Genomic DNA, 27,658 nt, shown 5'->3' with positions numbered 1-27,658 from the left:
GGCCTCTATGTACATACAATTAATCTACTCTGTGTGTGTGTATGCATGTGAGTATGTGTGCATGTTATCTTGGTTGGATTATTTTGACTGTCAGCTTTCAACGGTCTTATTTGTTTTAGAATAATTATGAGAGCATAGAGATCATCAGCTTTTAGAAATGGTGAGAAAAGTCAATCATAAAACTCTTGTTCAGGGCTTCCCTGGTGGCGCAGTGGTTGAGAGTCCGCCTGCCGATGCAGGGGACACGGGTTCGTGCCCCGGTCCGGGAAGATCCCACATGCCGCGGAGCGGCTGGGCCCGTGAGCCATGGCCGCTGAGCCTGCGCGTCCGGAGCCTGTGCTCCGCAACGGGAGAGGCCACAACAGTGAGAGGCCTGCATACCACAAAAAAAAAAAAAAAAAAAACAACTCTTGTTCAGAAATTTGGAAGGAGATAATTATTTTCCCATTTTTATTCAACTGTTAAGAATTTCATGCTCTGCTTGATCAATTTCAAGAACATTTTCTCAAATATTTAATACATTTTATTGAGATTTTCAAGTATATTAGTAGAATCTATATCATTTCATCATTTTCATCTAATTTTTACCTTATATCCTTGCCTGAAGTCTTAATTTTTAAAATATTTTTTCTTAGTTTGCTTACCTTATCTTCTCTCCATAAGAATCACTTCTTGCATTTATTTTTTCAAGTCACATCTTTATTGTTTATTTAATTGTTATTCATTTACTCCTGCTTCTTTATGTTTTTGTTCTGTAAAAATGTTATTTTACATTTGAGGGCAGTTTTGGCTCAGCTCCTTAAATTTTGTTTTGGAGTATTCTCATTTAAATTATTTCCCAATTAATCTATAATCACAGTGTTGATTTACTCTTCGAGCCAATGGTGATTTATAAAAGTAATTTTAACTTCCCAAGTGCTTAAGATGTGTTATGAAATTATGGTTTGTTTTATTGTAGTCAGATAATCAAAATGAAAGCAGAAATCAAGAGTGATGAATTTTTACCTTTTAAACTCAAAAGTTGAAAGGACATCTTGTCATCCAGAATCCACTTTTAGTTTGCATTTTCTGTCCCAAGCAGATAAACAGTCCTCAAGTTTGGGGGGGGGCAGGGAGAAGAGTGTTTGAAGAAGAACCAAGTATTAAATATGAATAAGCAAACCCAGGGGGTTCAAGGAAAACCAGAACTTCCCTGTAAATAGAATATGTGGGTTCTTTCCTTTCTTGGCCCAAGTTCTAGGTGAGGCTCAGAGATTTGGGAAGGCTCCCTTCTCCCCCACCTCTCATGTCAATCTGGAAAGCAGAAATTAAATAGAGATGGGAAGCGGGTATATCCAAGGCATGAGAGTGCCTGAGAATACCCCCAGTTCTCCTGTAGGCTTCACAGTGGCTGGTCGGAAAAGCAACCGAAAGTGACTGAAAATGAATGGGGGGCACAAGGGAGACTGGAAATAGGGTCAAGAAGCAAGGAGCATGACTCGTGATCTGACAACCACAGCCCAAGGCAGGTTTTTAGACGTAAGCAGGAAAGAGCATCTGGAAAGAGCTAGAGATGGTCAGGTGGTTAGCACAAGGACAGCGGTGACCACACTGCAGAAAGAGATGTCCCCTCCTTAGCTTCAGTTGGCAGATTTAGCAATTGAAAACATAAGATGCACAGTGAAATTTGAATTTCAGATAAATGACATGTTGTCATATTTTGGTATAAGTATATCCTAAATATTGCATGGCATAATACTTTTACTAAAAATTTTGGGTTTTAGGAATTTTGTATATAATTCAAATTTAATAGGTGGTTTTGTATTTTATCTGATAACCCTCCTTAACGGCATTTGTGAATGTCCCAACGACGTTAAACAAAAAGTAAGAGGAAGAAAACTCTCAGAGGAAAAATCTCGATTGCCCATGTTTTATGTCTGCGTGGTCTGAGAAATCACTCAGTTTGAGCTTTGAGTTTTTCTGGAAGTGACCCTATTAAATAGTTTGCATTGGAAATAAACATAGCTCAAAATCAGAAATGATTTCAGTGAAAGAAAAGTGAAGTGTCATTTTTGCATATCCAAAGTGATATCATTTTGAAATTCATAACAATTTTATTTGTTTTTAAGTTCATGTGACAGGTAAAAGTTGGCACTTCACAGTATGATGTTTACATCTTTACCCAAAAGACAAACACAAGCTAAATTAGGATCTCGCAGTGTTCATTCCAAATTCCTTGTCTTCTCCACCTTTGGTCCAGTAAGCTGGGACCACGGGGATGCGGCAGGGGAACGGTGTGATGTGACCATCTCTGTGGGAGAGAAGGGAAGTAAGGAGTCCCTGGGAACCAGGCAGAGAGCCTAAATTGTGTGCTATAAATGTCTTCCATCTCTTGCTGTGACATCTTACTAATGGATTGCTGAGTTTTAAACCTGGTCCAGAAACTGAAATGGAACAAGGTAGATGGATTGCATCTTGCCTGTTTCTAGCTCACAGCAGTTGTCAGAAAGAAGTTTACGGCTTCTGTTTTATAAGGCTACTCTCTCCCCAGTACATTTCATAATGCCCTTGTCACGGAGTAGCACATGTCGCTATTATATGTCCTTTGGATCTTATCTTGGCATATTATTCCTCTGTTTTATTACCAGTTTTAGACAGCACCATAGTGCGGATTAAACCCTCGACACCCAGTCACAGAAATACCAATGCATTCATTTAGAGTATTGTCAGCGTCTTTGTGCCATTTCAATATCCAACTTGCCAGAGATGTAGTGAAATTCAATGAAATACATAGCTTTTTTCAGAACTACTGAGAACCAGGAATTTATATATAATAAGAAAAAGATTGTTTTCTACCAGTGAGGTAGCAACAGCAAGTGTTAGAAGGTTAGTCACTTTAACAGATTTTATTTTCCCATTATGAGAGTTATAGGATGCCTTCCACTTAAAGGGTTCAGTTGAAATCCAAGAGGAAAACCTCCAGGGGAGTGAAGTTCTTTATATGTCTCTTTAATTTAAAAAGATTGTGCTTTGGGATTGACTCACTCTTGATGGGTGGGGAGGTGAACTTCATGGAGCCAGCCATCTTCAGTGTACTGTAGAGTCGATATTGGCTGTAGAGTTTAACAATGAAGTGATGCGGACCCGCGGGGGTTAACTTTCCCCACATGGGGATGTCCCCCAAAGCCGCCATTGCTTTAGGCATCCTTGACAGGGCATCACTTACATTCAGGGCATTTATCATAATTATTTAGGACCAAAAATGTCATTCATCGGTTCCAGGCTACATGAAATCATAGAGAAGGTATGCTGTCCCTCATCACTGTACCAATTTCATAGATTTGGGGAGGCCGGGAGAAGAAAGATAGCTGTGGTTCATTTGCAGTTCCTGTGCCTCTGGGCACTGGACCTGTCAGCGCACAGGGCCTTCCTAGAGGTTCTGAGCAGAGGTCTGCTCGAGGGCTTGAGGATATGGGGTAAGAGTCGGAGTGAAGCCTTCACCCCAGTTACTGCCTGATTTCTGACCTGTTCTAAACAGTCCGAAATGGAGAATGTGTGATCTGGTCATTTAAGGATCCCATATGGCTACTTTCATGTTATACTCCCAGAGTTGCATAGCCGTGACAGTGATCCCATGGCTTCTAAAGCTGAAAATATTTACTCTCTGGCTGTTTACAGAACTCGTTTACAGACTCGCCCATCCCTGATTTAGAACCTCCAGAGGAGAGGACTTTGTCTTCCCCACGCTCTGGGACCACAGTTGGACTAGGAAATTCTGGGATTAAATACGATTTCTCAGTGCATGCCTCCCTCCACCTAGGGCCCTTGATGCCCAGCAAGACGTGTGTTCAGATTCTGCCTGTGCTTCTGCCCTGTGTGACTTTGACAAGTCGCATAATTTCTCTGAAATTCCATTATTTTATCTGTAAGATGGAGACACTTCCCGTTTTGAAGAAGTGCTATGACCTTGAGTGAGAGAATGTCCCGAAGTGCACAGTATGCCGCCAGCCGTGTGCTGGGCACCCTGTGCACGTGCCATTTCTTGTTTCCTTGTTCTCTCCAGATTGAGGGCACATGTGAATGCACAGATTCTTCTGTGTGGACAAAGGTCCATGTGTACAGTGGGAAAATTCTTTGTCGTTTTAGCACATTTCTGTATTTTATGAGTCTTTGGGAAAAGAATGCTTTTGTTCACTACATCCCAGGTTCTATTCAGAGGTTTTTACCAAGTGCTTCCTAGTTCATTTCAAACTATTATTTAAGCCAGTTTTCTGTGGGATTGCCCATGGTTATGGTAATATCAACAATTTCCAACAACCCTTTCATGGGATTTTTACAAAAATCAGGGAACTGTGTTTCAGAAATGGCCCTCCTGGGTAGCATTTCCCTGTGCAAAATCAATCTCTTACCTGTGCTCCAGGCCTCAGAGGCCAGACCTCTCAAGGATGCTAAAACTCCCAGAAATGTAGGCCGGCAGCCTTGCTGCTGAAGGTGCCCCTGTGAACAGCATTGCAATAAGCTGGAGACATAGATTGATTTTGTTAAATATTGTGCTCCTGCTGTGGAATCGCTCTCATAGCCCCCGTCCAAAGCAGCACACTTGCTCGGTGTCCATTTTGTCCAATTTGAAAGACCTCATTTCCATCTATGTCTGTCTACCTATTTTGGGGAGAGGCAACTAAGCCATCTAGACTGAAGAAATATGTCTTGAGTTAATAAATGTTTCCTTCCAGACATTCACTTAAACATTGTGCCATGAATATCCATCCGTGGGAGGTGGGATGCAACACAATGTCATTATCCTCAAATTACAGATGAATGATGAGTGAGGCGATGGGGCAGCATGATGTAATTGGCAGTTCAGTCAAGACTCAGCGCTCAGAAGCAGCAAGTGACACCCGGACGCTTTTGCTGTGCCTGTGGGACCGGGTGTGCTGAGACCTTGGCAAATATCTGTCCCCTTTCATTCTCCTTCTGGCGTACCTTTTGTGCACAGATGTCACTCCACATTTCATCGTGTTTCCACATCACCTTTTCTGTCGGAATGGACCCCGTGTCCTCCCCCCCTCCCCCTCGTCCCCACCTCCTTCATCCTCCTACCTTCCCTGCTGTCTTGCCTCCCCTTCCTCCTTTTCTCTTCTAATCCCACCATATCGTATTTTTGTAAGCTGCCTTAACTCCCTTTTGCAACAAGAAGGGTGACAATAGATATGTATCAGGTAGAATTGTAGAAACTCAGAGATGGAAGTAATGCAAGATCTCAGTTGAGTGAGTGAGATTTACTCGTATCCATGTTGATATGATTAAGCTTCCAAAAACAAGTGAATCTTTGTCTCCCATCACAAACACCTACCAAATCGAAAAGTGTAATAGATTACGGTTGTGGGGTTTTTTTTTCACATCACATCCACACCAAATCCTTGGACATATGTTTCATAGCTCGGAGCATTTTCGCCCCTGATGAAGACTCCAGCATTATTCATATCGAACCTGTATGCTCTTTATTTAGTTGCATGGACTAAAGTCATTCTTCACTTGTATTCACACACAAATAAAACTTGGATGATTGGCAGTCACAGCACAAAAAGAAGGCAGATAATCAGCCTGGTTTATATGCTCTGGTGAAAACTCAACACTCGAGAGTTTTCTAGATTCAATGTGAATGTAATGCCGACCAAAACTTCTAGATCAGGATTTTCAACATAAGGTGAAGACCCATCAGAGCAGTGCTTTGCAGTCATGGCTGCACAATGGGGTCACCTGGGAAGCTTTTTAAATAAATAGCATTGCCCTTACCCCACATCAAAGATTATGATTTTTTGATCTGGAGTAAGGACCCTGCATTGCTATTTTTCAAAAAACTCTTCGGATAATTCTAATATTAACTTGGGTTAAGAACCACCATACTAATTGGTCTTGAGTTATATAGTCAACTGTGAGTCACATCAGGGTTTTATGTTCCCTTTTAACGAACAGTGAGAATAAAATGGAATAGAAAATACCAGTATGCATTTCATGTAGAAGTGATGGATACTCTATCAAGAAACTTTTGTTTCAGTTTCATGTATTTTAGAGTGGATGCTGTCACTATTGAAAAATAATTTCTTACTGTGGGTTGTAGTCAGAGACTGAAAAACACTGTTTTAGATAATCTTTAACAGAGAAGGTATGTTGGTAGTTGCCTGGGGAAGATCAGAAAATCTCCATCTGCCCTAAGAGAGAAGCCTGATAGAACTATTTTTAAATGCGTGTAGGGCACGCAGAGGTATTGCCAAGTGTTCTCTGTGCTATCAAATGTTTCTTGCCTATTTATAGAAGCCCTTACACGTTCTTTGAGACACTGAGCCTGACTTTACCCTCTCCTGTAGGTACCATCACTGCTTAAAAGTATTAAGTTGCATTTCTTAAAAATGTCTTTTAGTTCAGCCTCCTCATTTCTGAATCCGCTCATTCTAACCCATAGTTTGGGCGAATTTAAGGAAGATTTACATTTCAGAAGAAAATATGGGAGTGGTGTGTGCTAATGCCTCTAATGCCTCTAAGTTAGTGAAAGATGACCTTCCTTCTTGCTCCTTCTTGCTCTGTACTGTAACTGACTGTGTTTCCGTTCCCATTTCCACATTAAAGTTCTTAAGAATAGTGGCATTCTCATTTACCACTACAGCCCCAGTGCCTAGCACAGCTTTTGGCATATATTCAGGCTCTCAAAATGTTTCCTCAATAAATAAATAAAGACAACATCAGAAGCTATAATCTTTTCCTCTCACTGCTGTGGCCTCTCCTGTTGCGGAGCACAGGCTCCAGACATGCAGGCTCAGCGGCCATGGCTCACGGGCCCAGCCGCTCCGTGGCATGTGGGATCTTCCCGGACCGGGACACGAACCCGTGTCCCCTGCATCGGCAGGCGGACTCTCAACCACTGCGCCACCAGGGAAGCCCTATAATCATTTTTAAAATTCACTTTTGTATTCTAGATTGCAACCAAGCCTTCCTGCTATTCACAGTCTAAATTTAGTTTTGCACATTCGATCAACAAGTGTGAGCCTAGATGTGTTGTACCTCCATGGGGTTATATATCTAAGCTCCTGGCATCATAGTGCTTGTTATAAAAGTCCTCAATACCTAATTTTGGAATGACTTAATTAGTACAAAGATGATTAATATACCCACTTCCTAAGGCATCTAGGCAATTTCTTGCATGTAAATAATGGTGATATGGGACAGATTATGTGAAAAGCCATACGGGAAGAGTCTTTAGGAGATTTTGTTAAGCTGAAAAACATGATTGCGAGAAGTGAGGACTGGGAGTGGTCACTGACTCCTTGGAAAGAGCCTGCAGATCTGGTCTGGCCTGTGGAAATCAAAGATGGCTTAGCTAATTTTGACAATGAAAATACGTAACCTCATAATCCAGGATGTATTTTTGGTGATAAATTAAGTATCACCAGTCACAAGTATTTAGAAAAAAATCTCAAAATGCTTTACAGAGAAGATATTACACTAGTAAGACTAGAAGTCGTATTTACAGGAACAAAGCAAGAACCTGAAACAGGGACTTCCCTGGTGGCGCAGTGGTTGAGAATCCGCCTGCCGATGCAGGGGACACGGGTTCGTGCCCCGGTCTGGGAGGATCCCACGTGCCGCGGAGCGGCTGGGCCCGTGAGCCATGGCCGCTGAGCCTGCGTGTCTGGAGCCTGTGCTCCGCAACAGGAGAGGCCACGACAGTGAGAGGCCCGCGTACCGTCAAAAAAAAAAAAAAAAAAGAATCTGAAACAGGATGTGGGTTGCTTTGACCTCTGTTGTGGTATGTTCTCTGCTGCCATGTTCAAGAACTCTTCATGAGCGTTTACAGGTCCCTCTCCTCCACAAATATTTAAGCTCCAGTGCAGAGAGAGTAGAATATCATGGGTGAAGAGTTCACGCCCTGAATCCTAGCAGCCTCGGTTTGAAACCCAGCTCTGCCACTCAGTAGCTACATGATCTGACGTCATTAACTGAACCTCCCTGGGTTGCAGTTTCCACACATTGTGCAATGGCACTGAAAAATAATAGAACTACCTCGTTGGGTTGTTATGAGATTTATGAATTCATCCACACACAGTGCCTGACACACAGTAAGGACTCCATAAATGTTAGCTCTGGTCATGATTGTTACATGCTTGGTGAAAAGGAGTGTTGTGGCTTCTGCACTCATGTAGTGTGCTTGTCATTTGTCATTTCTCTTTACTGTATAATTCATTCTCCAGTTTTCCTCAGCTTTGCTCTGCAAGGGACCTGACTGCTGGGAACCACATTTCCTGGGCTCCTTTGCCCACTGGCTTCAGAAGAGATTGAGGATGGGAGCCAGTGGTCTCTCGGCTTGGGTAGCGTCACCAGCCGAGGGTACCTCTTTTACGTTTCTCATCACTCTCTAAACAGAGCCTCCCCCTGGGCTCACAGGTCCTACTGGAAGACACTGTTCCAAGGCTTCCTCCCAGCCTTCTGCTTTAGGAGTGAGGCCAATACAGAAGAAAACAGAACAAGAGGAAAAAGACAGATTGTAGATTTAATCCTGGATCCAGCTGTGCCTGAAGGTTATATATGACTGGATTGTTAAATATATGCGCCTATAAAAATTCTCCTTTTTGCTTAAGTTACTTTGATTGCATTTCTTTCACTTGTCACTGTGTGTATCCTAACCCAATGTCTCCTAATTCCTGAGAACTGTTTGAGACGCTATCACAATATGGAGCAATTGGCATTCTCATTGAATACTTGTTTCTAGAATTCGGATAACTAGTATTTACTGTCCTGCTAGGATTAAGAATATAAAGATGAGCAAGATGAACATGGTCCTTCTCTTTGATAGCACAGCAGTGACTAATTAAATGTTTTCAAAAATGTTAACTTTTACCATACTTACTCTAAAATGTTTTCTCTGGAGATCTGAACATCTTCTCGTAGTTGATGTCTATCTTAAAACTAAAGACAGGCTTCCTTGGTGGCGCAGTGGTTGGGGGTCCGCCTGCCGATGCAGGGGACGCGGGTTCGTGCCCCGGTCTGCGGGGATCCCGCGTGCCGTGGAGCGGCTGGGCCCGTGAGCCATGGCCGCTGAGCCTGCGCGTCCGGAGCCTGTGCTCCGCGGCGGGAGAGGCCACGGCAGTGAGAGGCCCGCGTACTGCAAAAAAAAAAAAACTAAAGACAGCTCATCCATTTTAATACAAAGATAGAAACTAAAATGCAAAGCAGGGACTTTGGGAGGAAAGTTTTCATTTATTTTGATAAAGTAAATACCGAAATATTTTTAGTTGTTCTTTATGAAACCCTCCCAAGACAGGAGGATTTTTCAGTGCAGCGAGATCAACAGTGTCATGACTACAGGGTAATCACTCACTCTGTGATATGCTTTCTGGGCTCTTTGCTTCTCCATTTGTCTGTGATGATGCCATTTGTCTTCCTCTAATGGATGGGCTTCCTCTCCCTTTCAGTCACTAGCAGAAGGCACTGAAACTTGCCCAAGACATGTCCAAAGTTCATCTGCTTTGGGAATTTTTGAATCTTTCATGGTTGATGAAAGTAAATTTATAATCATGATGCAAGTATAAGTGTGTGGTGTGTGTGTGTGTGTGTGTGTGTGTGTGTGTGCGCGCGCGCACGCGCGCGTGTGGTTTGTCCTTAAACTGCAGTGGTCTTTTAATGTTATAATATATGGTCAGGCTGTAGTTGCTATGGAAACAATAACCAAATTTCCTGACCTTTGAGGGTAGGGAGATGCAGTGGTTACAGCTGTGATCAGAGTTGAGAGATTGATGATAGAATTATAGTAAAGATTAAAGAATAAGGGCTTTTTCTACCTTACTGATCAGGTCGGGGCAATCTCCTCTTCCCTTGTGTCTACCAATATTACCCATCAGAGCCAGGCTGAAGGCTTACTAGTATTCCTTTATTAGTTTAAAATCAGTTTACTTTTGGATACTGGAGGAGCCAGATTTTGGAGTTCTTGACTATAGTTGGTGTATCATTTTTTACATATTATAGAATCATACTTTTTGGTATTGGAGCATATAATACCCAGATTAGTGTCCACTCAAGACAGTATTGTTATTAAGACAACGAATGTGTGCTTTTGTTTGGAATGTGATACCTTGAGATTTTCTCCTTATTCTTTAAGTGCATGATGATCACTCAAATGAGGCATGTAATACATTCTTTCTTCAGGAGGGATCACTTTCTAGGACTTCCGTGACTCGTGGGGAGTTTCTCCGTAGCTTCCTGTACAACACTGATGGTTCTGCATTGTTAAAGTGTGGAAGATGCACCAAATGAGAAGTTCTTGTATCTGTGTTTATTTTGTTCATACTAAACGTCAGGGGGATGTGAGAGAAGTACAGAATATGGGGGGTGGTGTCCTCACCCTAACTGCTTAGTGAGGGTCTTTGTGCCCAATGGTGTTAAGTTCTGTGGATGTGGACATGGACAGGAAATGATTCCTGCCCTCAAGAAGCTGCTTGGCCTCACGAGGAGAAAATATGTGGGGCTGCTCACTTAGTAGGGGCAGCACAGGAGCAAAGGCAACAAATGCAGTCAAATGTGAAAAGAAGAAGGTAGTCCAACGTGATGGGCAGATAAAGAAGCTGGAGGGGAAGCAGAACTTGAGATGGGACCCAAAGGAAAGGCAGACCTAGGGAAAGAGAGGCGACTGTGTTCAGTGGTAGTAAACTTCACAACTTATAAATATGCTGCATTTATTCTTTCAAGTGTGTCAAATACATTAAAACAGAGACAAAGAGAAGCAAATTGTGTGAACAGAGATACAAATGGGGCATGATCTAGTGATTAAGGGGCGTTGAGCAGTTTGGTTATGCTAGGGAAGCAGAAGGTTCTGATGGGTATTCTCTAGGAGTGAAGATGCTCAGGGGATTGTGGGGCTGTGAAGGATGGGCTAGGAAACCTGGGATTTCTTAGATCCCACATGACATTGAAGGAAATAGGGCTTAAACTCTAATAATTTGAGGTCACAGTAAAGACTCTAGAATGGTAATAAACAGGGCAAATTGTCACCCAGGGTAAATCATAGAGAGAAGTAACCAGTCAGTAAATGCAAATTGAATTTGGTTGCAAATAAAACCTGTGTGAGACCAACCCCCCCCTCCACAATTCTATGGCATTGTAGGTGCTGTTTATTGGTGGTTAAAACGTGTTGACTCTTGTTTGACTCTTCCATAAGCTCTTTCCTCAGGTTTTTTTTTTTTTTAATCTCTGGGTTACTGTCAATTCTGGCCTTTTCAATATGGATATGAATTGAAAAAAGGATTTGGATTTAAAAGCCTAGTTTTTTGCCTGTGAAATTGTATAAAGTATGTACAATATGTTGGGTATTTTTTTTCTAACACAGAGCCTTGAGTGAGTTATAGACAATTCTTTTTCATCTTGAGAAATTGGCCCATCTTGATGTCATATGTTATACAGATGATGATATGATCATTTCAAAGCTTCTTAATACTCATCAATACAACTGTGAAGATGGACTTAGCATTCTCAACTCTGAGGGGTTTTTGGTTTTTTTGAAAACACAACGGGTCATCTGTGTCTCAAAGTTAATACACACCTAATGTTCCTGACGTAGGGCAGTCACAGAGCGAGACCAAATACTTTGTGCACAAAGTGGTAGAATATTATACAGGTTTTGTTGGTGGGCATGTGTTTTTGAAATCAACTGCATTCTAAAATGGACAGTCTTACAGTTTGTCTTTCTTTCTTTTTTTTTTTTTTCCCGAAAGGACCTTCTTAAGAAATGCTACTCTGCCAAGGCATCTTACCTCTTCCAACAGGATAAGTTCTATGATGTCAGCTATGATACGGGAGACAAGTCTATCCAATGTAGCAGAAGACCGGACGCATTCAAGTTCTGGATGACCTGGAAGGCCCTGGGCACATTAGGCCTTGAGGAAAAAGTTAACCGCGCTCTTGCTTTATCTAGGTACTTGCTCTGTGTGTATGTGTGTGTGTCCGTGGGTGTCTAATAGAAAGATGTTCTTCCATATATGTATTCCTTCTTTCATCTAATAACCATTTTCTCAGTACCTAGTATGTGTTAGGAATTGCCAACAAAGCAGTTCTACCCTCTGCCCTCCAGTATCCCAACCTAGTGAGAGATACATCCAAGTGACAAAGCAGATAAAATACAGGTGCACCTAGCTTTTGGTAAAGGGAGGTACACGGTGCTCCAGAAGCACTCGGGAGGGTTCCCTAGTATGTTCTTGAGGGACGTTGTCAGAGGTTTCCTGGAGGAAGTGGCATTCAACTAAGACCCAATGAAGAAAGGGGAGAAGATTGATTCAGGAGGAGGAAGCACCAGGCCCAAATCTCTGGGTGTGGGGGAGATCCTGGTGACTTCAAGGACCCGAAAAGATGGTCTGTGAGAATGTGGGGCTGGTGGAAAGACATACAGGTAAGGGTGATGTGGAAGCCCCGTCACTGCTGCCTTCTTGTAACGTAAGGACAAAGCTTTTGAAACCACTTTCAATGACACTAGGAAAGCTCTTGAGATACAGGTACTGGGTGCTTGCCACCAGAGCAGGACTCTGCTGGTAAGCTTGGACCAGTGTGTGTGGATGGCAGCCCATGGCCAAATGTAGTTTTGAATGTGATTCGTTGGGCCTGAGCTCCATTGGGTTAACCTGGATTGTGTTTTAAAATATCAAACATTTAAACATTCCAAATATTTTTTAATAGGGAGACCGTCAAAAATCTAGATTTGTGGTTTCTCTCAAAAGATCAGAGCGTTCTCAGTCCCACCTGATGACAAGGCACTGAACATGGTGATGCCTGACTCTGGAGACCCACAGTGCCCCCCACGCCCCCTGGTTTTTGTTGAGCCTATTTTACTGTGGCACAGAATGCTAATAGCCGGGACTCAAAAGTTAGCTCCACCATTTACAAGCTTTGTGACTTGGACAAGTTGCTAAAACTTTCTTTACCTCCATTGCATCCCAGTAAGATGGAAGTAACAACAGCTTCGAACTCAAACAACTGTTAATAGAATTAAATGAATTGATATTTGTAGAACACCCAGGACGGTGCCTGGCATATGCCACATGCTATATGAGTTTTATTAGTTATTATTTTCTTACTTGCTTGGCCACTAGAAGCATCAGAGTTTGTGATCTCTGGTTTGGATAATCTCTCCTTCTTTACTCCCTGTTCATATTTCAATTGCAAAAACCTGCAGTGTCTCCTTAAGAGACTTAAACAATTTCCTCTCTCTATAGGGAAGTGGTATGGGTGCTCTATACGCCTCTCTGTGTGACAGTGATGCTCTGAGCATCACTGAGGACTGTCTAAAAGCCCATATCTTAAAGCAACAGTCGTTTATTCTAAGAGGTCTGCAAGTTGGCTGGAGTGGCTTCATCTCATCCTGCGGCAGCTGTGGGGGTAGGAGGAGGGTCTGGGTCTCCTGCCTGCATGTCTTGCATCTTCCTTGGACCAACAGGCCAGCCAGAGCCTGGTTTTGTAATGCTGGTAACAGAAGCCCAAGAAGGCAAGCATACTTTAAGCTCCTGATTGCATCATGTCCATTAGCATTCCAGTGACCAAAGGAGATCAGATGGCCTAACTCAATGTCAGATGGCCAAACTCAATGTCAAGAGGCAGAAAGAACTGCAAGGTTACATGGCGAAGGGCTTAGATATAAGGACAGGGAAAAAGACGGCTTTGGCACTTTCAGAAGACTATTAGAAGTCAGCAATTCTGGTGATTTTGGTTTAAAAAGTAGTTTGAAAAATCTGTAAATACTGTGTCTGTTGGTAAGCAACAGAAACCTTCATTCAAGGCATTATAAACAAAGAAAGGTAATTTATTTGCTCATGTTACTGATAAGCCAGTGTAGTGATGACTATGGAATGGCTTATTCTAGGGGCTTAAACAAGATCACCAGACCTTAATCTCTGTTCATCAGTCAGGTCTGCTCTCCTCCATGTTCAGTTTATTCCTCTGTAGGAAGGTAGCTCCCTGGAGGATCAGATCTATAGCCTCCCAGGTTCAACTTCAAGGTCAAAAGGAAAGAGTGCTCCTTTCTCAACAATCCCAAGGAAAGTTTTAATTCCTTCTGAATGAGGCAAATGTCCATATCTGAATCAATCACTGTTGCCAGGGAAATGTGATATTGAGTCACATGCTCTCCCTTGGCACTGGGAAGACTGTCGACTCCTCCTACGTATATAGAATATACTGACACTGGGTGAGGAGTGTACCTCCGTTAGAAGCAGGGATAAAGTGCCTTCGTCAGAAGTGGGGAGATAACTACACAGTGGTGAAAACATGAAACTGTCTACCACAAATATCCATAGTTGCCCATTAAACTAAAAGTTCAGGAAGCTCTGTTCCCTTGTTTGTATTTTTCTCATACTATTTAAGTTTGCTAGACTCTGCATTATTTTATCAAAGCTGCTAAGTAATTCGATGACAGGTGTCTTGAAACAAGGCTAGATGTAAATATTTGATGATCGTATTTATTACAAAGTTAACATTCATCTCAGGGTGGAATTTAATTTATAGTCTAAGGTTACTTCCTAATTTTGCAGAGAAATATCACAGGAGGATAAATATAAACATTTCAATTCAGTTCAACAGCACATTGTTTGTAAATGTTTGTCAAGTTGAATTGAATTGAATTAACATTTCAGCGAGCATCACTGCAGACTCTGTGACCTATATTTAAAATAATCCCTTTTCTGTCATGCCATTAGTCATAATGGTTTTCTTGCCTTAACTTTCCACATTCTTGATATCCAACAGTCCATTCCTGGGGTGGGCAAAAGCCATCCTCTTTCCCCATCCCCAGTGACAGGTGCCAAGGAAGAGTCCTTTTAGGCATGTCACTTGGAATGAATGTGAAATTATAAACTTGGAGAACGTTTCTCTGGGATTAAGAATTATTTCACATTAGCAACACAAGTGCTTTATTTTCATGATTTTATGTCTTTTCAAATTGAATGTGGTTCTGCTTTTTAGGAAAGAGGAAACATTTTCTGAATTCTGAGGTCTATTCTATTAGTTGGAGCCTATGTGCAGTTGTGCACTGGTAAACTGTTTCTCAGGAGGGGAAAAAGGCCCCAATTTGTAATGTCTGCCAATTTCCATGGTGCAAATATTCCCACTGTGGAAAATTGCAAGCTACCAACAGTCGCGGCTGGTAAATTTCTGATTATTTAACAGTTGGCTCTCACTAGCCAGTACAGACTAACTCTATACTACCATTGATTATATGAGCCAGCATAATCGGTTCAAACCACTGGCTGGCGGGAGTTAAAATACCATTTCTCATCAAGCCTACTGACCTGCAGCCACTCGTTCTACAGTTTACCTAATAAAAATGATTCTCATCCACTGTCAAAAGACTATATTTGGCTTAATTTCTAGGTCAGACCAACACTGTTTTGTTTCCAAGAAGTATGATTTTCTCCAGTAGATAACAACTCTAGCAAAGTAAAGCTGCAGATGACAATTGTGTTACTATTTGTGGTACACACCTGTCATCAGCAGCCTAAGGGAGATAAGATGCCCATTCCCACAGGCCCTACCTAGGTCAGGTCTCTTAAACACAGAGAAGGCTGTGCAGATCTTTTCTCCTGGCATATTGCAGTAAGGATTGCAGTGATTCCATAGAAACAACATTTCCATGTTCCTGAATCTGAATGGAACTTAGTTTTAAAATTTGTATATTGACCTTAAGATTTAATGACCAGATTTTGATGGACCAATGGGCAGCCATCACCCTGATCAGATGTTCCCTCTTCCCTTGGGAAAGCAAGAGCAGACCTTTTCAAGAGGACAATGATTCCTATTTTATGAGTTGTCAGAAATCCAGCAAGAAGGAACTAATTAGTTCCTAGAAGATCTCTGAGGCTTTCCCTAATTTCCATTTGACCCTTGTCATTCCAATGGATGAGATAACATTTCTCTCAAGAAATATTAATGACAAAAAACTTGCTTTCTCCTTTGGTTGTTGGAAAACCAGTGACATTGGGAACCTAAAGCAGCATGTGATTATTAAGCATAATTGAAACCCAGAAGGCTGAGGTTTATTAAAACCACCATTTCGGGCACAAGGTGATTGTGATCTCTGATATCTAGTTAGAAGAGTTGAAAATGTGTTACAGTACCCAGGGCTACTGGTTGCTGAGGGCACCTTGTAGGCCTTTGTTACAACACTCAAGTTAAATGGATATTCACTAAGGGGTAATTTTTAAAGCAAATCTAGAAGAGTCATGTGCATAAGTCTTTTCAAGAACAACAATCAGGTCAGGAACTCCCATTCTGCTATGTTGCTAGGTCTCCAGTGTATCATTTATCTATTCGTCTGACACACAATCTCTGTAATCTCTCAGATGGAATTCATTTCACTGACTTGCATGAACACTGAGGGATTTATTGGTACCAGTATGGAAAAGGTAAGCAGTAACACAAGGCAATTTTGTGCTAGTGTATTTCTCTAGGTGAGGAGAGGGAGAGAGTCTAGAAGACTATAGAAGGGCCAACGTTTTCATTTTTTTCTTTATATTTGTAATTTTAAAAACATCACAATGCTGTAAAATGTAGCATGTAGGTGTCTGTGATGAATCACACATGCCATGCAATATGTTCTCATATATGCAGAGCATACAGAAAGCATATGGAAAAAAAATCCCAGGAGTTCTGGGAGGTTCCATTGCATCAGAAGAAATTTCAAATGAGATGAGACTGGGAGAGGCACTTGGTCCAGAGCGCTCCAGGGAGACTCCAAGTGGCTGGTGAATTGAGAAAGGGACTGGAAAGGCTATTTCTGGAAAGGAATGTATGTCCTGCAAAAGGGCAAGTGAAATGCACAACTGTTAAATGGACTCATGGAACTAAGGAGGGAAATGTTTCAGAGCAAGATTTCATTAATGTACATTTCAAAACTAAGCCAGGATCTTAATAAAATGAGTTTTTTACCCAGTAGGATTGGTGAAAACTTACTAATACGTATTTTTTTCTCTCTTCTCTCTTTTTGCTAAGCTTAGTGGGAACGACTGTGAATTTTATGACACTATTGTTGCTTTTTGAACCCATTTACCTGGATGCCTTTTGGTAGAAGTGTTTTATGGTTCCTGAGTTTTATCAAAAAACTCAATGTATATCTTTTTTTTTCTGGCTTGTATCAGATAAGAATAGAGTTGTTGTTTTTTTTAATGTATTTTATCTTTAGGCTGTTTCCATATACTGAAAAGTTGCGAGGAATAAATCATCCTATGAATGTAGGCAGAAGTGACTTAAACCTTATTTGGATCCCCTCCCCCAAAACTCATTTCATTTAAGCATTTGTTTAATTTAATTAATTTATTTTTATTTTTGGCTGTGTTGGGTCTTAGTTGCAGCATGCGGGATCTTTGTTGTGGCACATGGGCTTCTCTCTAGTTGTGGCATGGGCTCAGAAATTGCAGCGTGCAGGCTTAGTTGCCCTGCGGCATGTGGGATCTTAGTTCCCCGACCAGGGATTGAACCTGAGTCCCCTGCATTGGAAGGCAGATTTTTAACCACTGGACCACCAGGGAAGTCCCTAAGCATTTATTTAAGAAGAGGGTAGATACCCTATAGAAGAGGCACTTTATGCTAGCATTTCTGAACCTACGCTCCATGGGATAATAGACTTCCAGAAGATCTTAATAGATGTTCTTCCAAAAAATGTTTCCATGGTCAAATATGTTTTGACAATGCTAACCAATACATTGGTCCTCTCTTGGAGATTCAAAGTGTTCATTAGCACATTAAAGGCTCTGAGGGGCTTGTAATATAGGAACATTTTAAACTTTAGCCAGTAGGCAGACACTGTTGACTGTTCATCCAAAAACCATTCTTCCTTTTTCCTTGCCAACAGAACCTCAATTTTATATAGATAGCAATATTCCACCTGGGAACATTGACCTAAGCGTATCCCCTTTGCCAGTCATTAGCTTAGGGATGGATATATGACTTAGGTTCAGTCAATAAGATACAGGAAGAATTCTATGAAGGCTTCTGAGGAAAATATTCTTACCTAAATAGAAATTAAGAGAAAATGCATTTTGCTCCAGCCTCCTCTCTTTCTTCCTGGGACACTGTCACATATGGATGTGATGTGTGGAGCTGTGGCTGCCATCTTGTGAACACAAGTGAATTCACTAACACTCTGAACATGGCAGGCTGAAATAATAGAAAATGCCTGTTTCTTGGTGACATTACTGAACTTTCCAACCAGCTCAATAAATGTTCTCATGAATTCAGCCAAGTACACTTCTAATTTTAAGCAAAAGCAATCTAATGGATATGCCTAGCATTGCTCAAATTTATTTGAATGGAACACTTTCATGTGGGAAACCTATTAACATGGTATACCAAGGACCATAGTTTGGGAACTCTGGTGTAAACCTTTTATTATTGTTATAATTCTTTATCCAAATCACCTCCACCCTCAGTTCAGTTGGAGTGTTTGTTACACTGGGCTTTACAGGTTCTGAGAGTGACTGCATGGGGGCATTGATCCACGTGGTTTGCAAAAGGCAGAGTTTTAACTGAAATGATTCAGCTCTGCCTTAGGATGTCTTTCTCCCAGGAGCAATGTTAGCCAGTTTGACAGATTTTTTTTTTGCGGTACGCGGGCCTCTCACTGTTATGGCCTCTCCCGTTGCGGAGCACAGGCTCCGGATGCGCAGGCTCAGCGGCCATGGCTCACGGGCCCAGCCGTCCCGCGGCATGTGGGATCTTCCCGGACCGGGGCAGGAACACGTGTCCCCTGCATCAGCAGGCGGACTCTCAGCCACTGCGCCACCAGGGAGGCCCTTGACAGATATTTTAAACTGAGACTGTGGGCAGTGTGTCGAAGTTTCATCTTAACAGTCTTATCTGTTGGGGAAGGAATTTACAAATCTAGTTCCACATCTCCATTACGTGCATGAGGAAACTGAGGAGGGCTCAGGGAGTCTGAGGAGTTTGCCTAGAATCACAAAGTTGATCAACTGCACAACTAGAATTTTCTAGAGTCGTTGCCTGGATTTCATAACCTGGGGGTATCCAGGATTAGTGCAGACCCCCTCAGAATGGAATCATGGCACTGAGTTAGCAGATTGTCGTTATATTTGTGCCTGAAAAGGTAAGAAAAAAGAGGGTTCATGAAGCTTTCCTTGTATAGATAAAGATTGTATATGTCTATTTATTTTGTTTTGTGATTTGTATTTTTTTCTTTTATTAATTTCCTTTTCAAAAATTATGAGTCACCACACCTATGAAGCTTTGCAGAGATATAAAAAGAGTAAACAGTCTCTACCTCCCCACTGCATCCTGTTTCTTGCTTCCTCAGGTAGACATCAAGGATGTCTTTAGGATGTGGTCTTCCATACTTCATTCCATGATCACATACACATGTGGAGAGGGATCACTTATGCTTTTTCTTTTTTTTACATTTTCTTAAAAAGCAGAATCATATTATCTACGTTTCTCAGTCCCTTGCTTTCATCTCTTACTAATACACCATGAGCATCCCTGTGGTTTAATTGAAGTAGATATAATCCATCCTCTTTAATAGCTGCATCGTAGTACATGTGTTGCTATAATACATTTTATTTTACCCTTTGCCAATTTCTGGATATTAATCTTGTTTCTAATTATTCCATATGGAATGCACACACATACACATGCACATGTAGATTTAGATGCAGCAACATTTGTGTATGCATCTCTCTCTCTCTCTCTCTCTCTCTCTCTCTCTCTCTATCTATCTATCTATCTGTCTTAGTGTTGATGAGGTTTTCCTGGTAGACCAGCATCTCATAAGTGGTTTGCTGGATCAGAAGCTACGAGTATTATTAATTTTGAAAGGTTTATAGCAGCTTTCTATTACATTCACTAGCACTGGATGTTGTCCCTCTTTAAATTTGTTTCCAGTGTCCTGTGGGCAGCAGGTTTAGTATTGTTATTTTGATTTGCACTTCTTTGATTACCAGTGATCTTGAGCATCTTTTCCAATGTTTATTGACCATTGGAATTGCTTTTATCGAAAGTTAGGCAGTGTGCTAACGGTGTAAAAACTTTACAGCTACATGACATCTCCTGAAAAAACGTTCAGGGAAAGGAGTATGTAGAAAGAACATCAAATACTTTGTGAATCTGTGTGTGTGTGTGTGTGTGCGCGCGCACGTGTGTGCACACACACACATGTGTGGTGTCACAACATTATTGCTCAAAATAAAAGATTCATATTATCCAGTTAATACCGATAGGATTTTTTAAGATATTTTATAATTTAAAGATGATATAATCTGTATGCTAAGCACCAATACTTAACCTTATGCAAAAAGCTAAAAAAATTGTTTGGGAAAAAAGAACTTCATCCCATTAACTGGTGTATTTCATATCCACATTCTAGAATATCCTTTAGTAAATAAACATAGTAATAATAATCCCCCATTTCCACAGTTTATATTCTATACAATTTTTTACATATGATTTTATTTAATTTTTTTACAACGTCCTTTTGAGATTGGAAAATCAGAATGTGTTATTCCAGTTTTACAGGTAAGGGAATTGAGGTCCAAAGAGGAGCGTTTCTTTGTTGTCCTTAAGTATTAATTGAATATATGTAATTTATTTACACAATCAATTCAGTATGATGGTACCATAATTCCATATGACCGGACAAGATTTTCAAAGCCAGTGCTTGCTTGCTTGCCTGCTTCCTTCCTTCCTTCCTTTCTTTTTGGCTATAACATATAAAATTACAAAATACCCTGGAAAGTACATTTTTGTCAGCACCTCCGATCATTTCCTTACATTTGACACCCTAGTTTGAAATACTGGGTCAAGTGTTATGAACTTTTCAAAGCTCATGAACAAATCACTAGTTTTCAAGGCCAATTGTTCAGAAGGTTTATCTTTTTATTTAGACAATAACCAAGCCCAGTGGGGCAGAGTCAGTGTTCATTTACTCTACATTCTCAATGTCATTTTAGTCTTTTCTCCATCACATTCCATATCTCATGTAGCTGTGCCCTTTGCTTATGGCATGATAATTCTTTTTTCCCTGACATTCAAGATAACTTCATAGACATTCTATCAATGGCTACAACCCACTTACTTTTAGCATGATACCAGTGATCAGTCTTTCTTCCCTCTGGCCTGGCCTTGGGAAGGATGGTGTTGCACTTCCTTGATCTTAAAAGAACATACAAGCAAGACTAAACACCAAAAACTTTTACCACCAAGCCAGCTAGATAATTTAAGTACCTATGCTAAATTCCCATCTAGAATATGAATGAGATATATATCCAATCTACTTTGTGTGGCTTTCACACTTGGGTTGAAGTCTGATGCTAACATGTAAGATAGACATCATCTCATCAAAGAGATGTACCTTTTTACTCAGGCCCCAGTGGATTGCAGTAGGCTCAGGTGTATCCGTCTAAATACAAACCTGTGCCTGTACATGTACCCTTACTTATTTCTAAGCCTTGTCTCTGCATCAGAAATTATAGTTTTATTGTATGTCAGCCATGTTCATGGATTTTTTAGATTGAAAATTATAAATATTATTGTGACTTTTTTTTAGGTACCTAGTAGAAGAAATCAAGAAAAGAGAAGGATTCAAATTACTGATGGAAGTAAGTGATTACAGAATTGTGCTTGTGATTTTGTCAGTCAACAGTGATGAAGGTGGCAATTTTCTAATCTATTATATTTCATTGGTTTTTGTGTTGCAGGCTTAGAAACAAGCCATTAGCTTAATTCATAGAGTCCATTATGTTAATTTACTCTATTAGTGAGTATTTTTCCTTTGTTGGATTCAGAGAACACACTTGCCTTTAAGTATTGAAAATTACAGTGCTCAATAATAATTACCAAGGATAATACTGAATAAATTATGACCTGTATCTTGATATATAAATTGCATAATGCTTGTACTGCAAATATTCAACTGTGCTATAGTGGTGCTTCTGTGAAAAATCAATTAAGTGAATGTACAATAATGCATGTCGTTTTCTCTTTTTATAAAATAATGAGAGCATATTAGCTTTGGAGCAATGGGAAAATAAGTCATTTTGTTGTTGGATTGTTTGCTATATATAAGAAATATGGTGGTTACAAAGATAGAGATTATTGGGGTTTTTTTCTAAAATATATGGTTAGAAAATATGAAGAATATTATTTAATTCTGATTTTTAAGAAATACAACGTGTGAGGTTTGCTTAGCTCTTCTTATAGCATATACTTTGTAGCAATTTTTAACATAATAAAAATCACTTAGAGACTGCAGCCTAGGAGTGTATCCTGTATATAAGCAATCTGGCTAGTTTTTGGTATTCATTTATTTGACAAGATTTACTGAGCAATTGCTACGTGCTGGAGATATAAGACAGGGAAGTTCCCAACTCTCATGGTGCTTACATTCAAAAGGAAAGTGACAGGCAGTAAACAAGCAAATTATTACATGGGAAACATCAAGTTGGGGGAAGTATTAAGAAAACAATACAACAGATTCATGAAAGATAATAAGTAATTACAAATAACTCATTAGACAGTTCCAGATATGGGAAGTACTATAATGGAAATAAATAGGGTAAAATGCTGAAATGGGGGGTGTGGATGGTGGTGGCCTTTTTGGTTGGGATGCAGGTAGGGCCCTCTGGGGTTTCCTCTGCGCTGAGACCTGCTGAATGATGGTAAGAAGCGTGCCACACAGATGCTTGGGGGAAAGGCATTCTAGATAGAATCAACAAACAACTGCCAAGGCTTGAAGCTGAAAAGAGTTCCGTGTGCGGGCTTCCCTGGTGACACAGTGGTCGAGAGTCCACCTGCTGATGCAGGGGACACGGGTTCATGCCCCGGTCCTGGAAGATCCCACATGCCGCGGAGCGGCTGGGCCCGTGAGCCATGGCCGTTGAGCCTGTACGTCCAGAGCCTGTGCTCTGCGACGGGAGAGGCCACAACAGTGAGAGGAAGAGTTTTGTGTGTTTGAGGAGCCAAAAGAAGGTGCATTAAGCAAGGGGGAGAGATAGTCGGTGATAGTGTGGAGAGGTTGGCAGAGACCAGATCTGCTGGAGCCAGGCGGGTCATGGTAAAGACCTTTGCCTTTTATTCCAAGTGTAATCTTTGGAGAAGTTTTCAGCAGAGAGGAGTCTGACTTCCATTTTGAAAGATGGTGCTGGATATCATGAGAAGAGAGGGAGGGGGTGGTGGTGAGGTGAGGACAAGAAAAGAATAAGCGAGAGAAGGTGGAGACTGTTGCAGTAACTTGGGTGAGATGTGATGGTGATCCTCAGATGACTTTGGGAAACACTGCTCCGGAGACTCCTGGCTGTGGATTCTCCCACTGTCTGCAAAGGGGGCATCTGATCAGAAGGTTCTAAGAATCCAGACTCTCTGAAAACTAGGGATATAAAGGAACTTGCAAAAAGAGCAGAAGAGTCCATATTCCAATGCACCTGTTGGAACCCTAGTTTGAGGGAGCCAATTGTAAAAAGTAAATTTTGAAACAGTTGGGGAATTTCTAATATGAACTGGCAGGAGTTATCACTGATTTTGTTAGACATGACAATGGCATTATAACTACAGAAGAAAATGTCTGTATTTTCTAGAGATGCATACTTACCATGTGAGGATGAAACAAGAGCTATCTGACTGGATTGAATTTGAGTTTGAATCACCTTTTTTATTTTCTTGAGGTTGAATTACCTCTTTATTTTCTCAAGTTTGAATTGCCTTTTTTATTTCTCCAGCTGTGGGAGGTATAGGTCTTAAGAAAAGTGCTGTACACCTCAGAACTGCACAGTCTTTTTTGATAGAGCTGAGAGAAAAAGTGACGAGAAAAATGAACTGATTTAAAAGTTATTTATATACCTTCCTAAAGGCTTGAAAATTGAGGGAGGAACCTCTTGCCATCATCTTTAGGGAAATGCAAACATTCACATCCTTGTAATGAAAGTTAAGGTGGATTTTAAGTATTAGGCAGCCTTCTGCCCTGGATATTTTATCTGTGGGTGCCAGATGGCCCCAAAGCAGGGAAGGTGGCTCCTCCAATGGTCCTCCAGAATTCCTACTTATAAGGGATTTTGTATGTGATCTGCATTTGCCTCTTTTCTCTGTATCCATTTAGAGAAATAAAGTAAATTTAGACCTTGAATTTCACATATAAGTGTCAAATCGATTAGCCTCTTTTTGTTAACAAATGCCTTCCTTGCACTGATTAAATATAACCCTAATGCATACTTAAGAGAAGAGATACACAGGTTTGATGAGAGCCCAGGTCTGTAAAACTGCAAGGTTTTCAATTTAGGAAAAAACAAAGTCTATAATGATATATACGTATATTTCACTGTGAAGCAGATGGCAGTGAGAGTGTTAAGTGGAACATTACAAACAGTAAATGAACACAACCACACAGAGTATCTAGTACTTGAATATCTTTCCCTGAAAAGAACAAAAGTAATGCATATCTTCTTGAAGATGATTGAAACTTATCATTTCAAAGGAATTCTGCATTATTCATAGGCCCCTGAAAATCCTCTCTTTATTTTTCCATGTTGGATCTAAGATCTAATATGTTTTCTTAGCAGTATATACTATCATTCACATGTTTATTTTGATCTCTTGGGAGAGTCCTAATTATTCAACTTTTTGTTTTTCTCTTCCTGAGTTCTGCCTTAGAAAGAGTTATTTAGGTTTCATAGACTTTCTGAGTTACAAAGGATCTTCAAGGACATCTAGTCAACTTCCTGCTCAGTGCAGGAAACCTCTCTTGATAGTTCTTGTAACAGGAAGTCAACTTCTGCCAGAACACTTCCTGTGTAAGAGAATTCACAGTTTATTCCTCTTCCAGGGAGCTCTAAATATTCATATTCTAATACTTACTGAATCCTACTATTAGGATTTGATATGTATCAAGCACATTGCAACTTACAGTTTTTTAAATATAGTTTTTGTATAGTTTTATTAGATCATAACAACCTTCTATTTGCTAAATTCAGTGCACATCCTTTAATTTTCTTCTTGGACTTCTGCAGCATTTTGCACCATTATCCACTTCTTTCCTGTCTTGGTTCCTTTAACTTTCTTTCCCAGTTTTTCTCCTTTCCATGTGACTTTCTCTTCTAAGTCTCTGTGTGAAGGTCTTTTCATCTGGGGACTGCTTAAATGCTCTCCATTCTTTTGTCTTGGCCCTTTCCTGTGTCCATTTCCCTGAAATGCTTTATCCATGTCTAGAGCTTTGTCATCAATAGTCTCAATAATGTCTCCATCCCTGACTTGTCTCCTCAGCTTCAGTCCTTTGTATATAGGTATGTCCTGGAATTTTCCAGACTCCCACAGTCACCTCAAATTCATCATTTCTAAAGCTGAAGTGTAGCCATTTTCTTTACCAAAATTTTGATAAATTCATTTTCCAGATGAATTTTTGGAACTCTTTTCCATTAGAACTATGATCCATCTTCTTCTTTTTCATTAGAACTATGATTTATCTAAACCAAAGTCTCAATGTTGTCTTCATCTATTTCCCTTCTCTACTCCTAAAGCCACCACCTTAGTTCAGGCTCCCCTTACCACTCAGGTTGGTGCTGTCTCCCAACTCATCCGCTGCTTCCAGTCTTAGACCCCTTTATCCCATCTCCACACTGCAGCCACCCTGTGGGCTTTCTAATAAAATGAAATCTGTCCCCTAGACTGAAACTCTCCAGTTGCCTCTGGAATCAAGCCCAGACTCCCCAGCATGGCCAGTGAGGAAGCCCTTTGTGAAAGGATGCCCATCTCTGTTTCCAGCATAACCCCTCTTCAGCACACCCTGCCATCTAGTCATTCCAAGTACTTGCCATCACCCTGAATACACCAGCTTCTACCTGTGTACTATTCGCTTTGCCAGGAATATTTCTTGGATTATGAGAAATTTCTTCTTTTAAAATACCATACCATTGCAGCTTGATTGCCTGTACCTAGCTTTATTACTGTTCTCTGAGTTCCTGGAGATAAGCATAAAATGTAAGTCATGTTTCTCATCCCAATGCCTGGTCCAATATCTAGAACATATAAAAATTTTGAGTTATATTCTGTGTTTAAATCATATGAAATTGAACATTTCAGTTGCCCTTCTTTGGACATGCTATAACTTTTTTATGTTCCCCTTCTAATATGTAGGCAGAAATTAACACAGTGATGTGTCTCACCCAGTGAAGATTTTCAAGTGGGACTGTTTATCCACTTGAAAAGCACATCTTTCTACCAATATAGTTCCAAATAATAGTCACTACACTAGTAGAGTGCCTTCTGTGTGCCAGATGTGGTGGTAAATGTTGGAAATAATCTCTTTACTCATCAAACCAACTCTGTGGGGTAGACAATGTAATCTCCATTTTATAGATTAGGAAGCTGAAGCTTAGAGAGTTTGACACTTGTCCAAGCAAAGACCTGGTGAAGTTGGGATTCAAACTGCATCCATGTGACTGCAAAACCCAGGCTTTTTGTGCTACTAAGTGCTGCCTTTGGAATTTTTCAGTAGTCTAATCAGTTACTTAAAACTTGTGAGCTTGGAGTCAGGTAAAATCCATCATGACCCCCTTCTCCGTTCTATATTTGCATGATTGATCATTTCAGTCTATGTGCTAGAGTCTACATTTATACTTATTAAAAAGCATACAGCTAGTTTTTATTATTGTTAATCATCATCATCCTTGTGATCTAATGATATTTCAGCAACAGAGATGAATTTCTTTTGACAAAGCTCAGTTTTAGAGAATACAAGCTACTGGATCTTGGTGACCACTGACTTTTTTTCCCCCAAGGGTCTCATATTATTTGCTCAATAATCCTTGCTGGAATTGACATCAAAGCACTGGCTTTATTTCTTGGAATATATCTCCTTTCTTTCTCTTTGAAAATCAGGATAGAATGAACCCATCTTTTCTTTGGTGACACTTGTCTACTTCTCCATGAATTTTTAAAGATGATGACAGTGCTTTTACTGCTACAGGTTTTTTGTACCCTTCTCTATCATCCGTCTGATATAGACACTTGGATTCCCTTTTATGCCTTCTCAATGTTGTGGTGTTAGACAATATGGACTAAATGTGGTCCTAAGACGCCCAAGAGGTCAGACTTTTATATATGTAGGGAATTAAGTGGCATGTGAATGGTTCTACTCTGAAAATACACTTTACTGCTTTGAAGCTACTTGAAGAAAGTCTATATAAAATAAAAGCTACAGAGGCAAAGAGACAGGAAAACTCAAATATGTTCCTAGTGGATATTCAAGGGATGTTTTTTCCAAGTTTTAATAATTTGGGGAATGCCTATAGTAAAGGTATTCCACCAAATGGAGCATCAACTTTCCTCCAATGAAATGAAATGTCAAAAAGGCTTCACCAGTTTTCAAATATCATAGCACTGGAGCCACACCATTCTAAAAGAGACTGGGCAAAGATATCACAGATTTGTCACTTCCAAAATATCTAAACCGGGCTTCCCTGGTGGCGCAGTGGTTGAGAGTCCGCCTGCCGATTCAGGGGACGCGGGTTTGTGCCCTGGTCCGGGAAGATCCCACATGCCACGGAGCGGCTGGGCCCGTGAGCCATGGCCGCTGAGCCTGCGCGTCCGGAGCCTGTGCTCCGCAACGGGAGAGACCACAATGAGAGGCCCGCGTACCGCAAAAAAAAAAAAAAAAAAAAAA

General features: G+C 40.7%; 1 protein-coding gene across 5 annotated transcripts in view; it reads left to right on the top strand.

Moving 5' to 3' along the window:
* Positions 1-27,658, top strand: part of GADL1 (glutamate decarboxylase like 1) — a 578,596-nt gene that overhangs the window by 442,912 nt on the left and 108,026 nt on the right. For all 5 annotated transcript variants that reach the window (XM_029244222.1, XM_029244220.1, XM_029244221.1 and 2 more), the window contains 2 exons: positions 11,739-11,938; positions 21,557-21,608. In XM_029244222.1, the coding sequence (XP_029100055.1) occupies positions 11,739-11,938; positions 21,557-21,608 (252 nt within the window). The remainder of the gene's footprint in view (positions 1-11,738; positions 11,939-21,556; positions 21,609-27,658) is intronic.

Source organism: Monodon monoceros, unplaced genomic scaffold, assembly GCF_005190385.1.
Source record: "Monodon monoceros isolate NGI ecotype Baffin Bay Population unplaced genomic scaffold, NGI_Narwhal_1 Super_Scaffold_3, whole genome shotgun sequence".
In the NCBI taxonomy this organism is placed as follows: domain Eukaryota; kingdom Metazoa; phylum Chordata; class Mammalia; order Artiodactyla; family Monodontidae; genus Monodon; species Monodon monoceros.
This window is presented reverse-complemented; position numbering and strand designations above follow the sequence as displayed.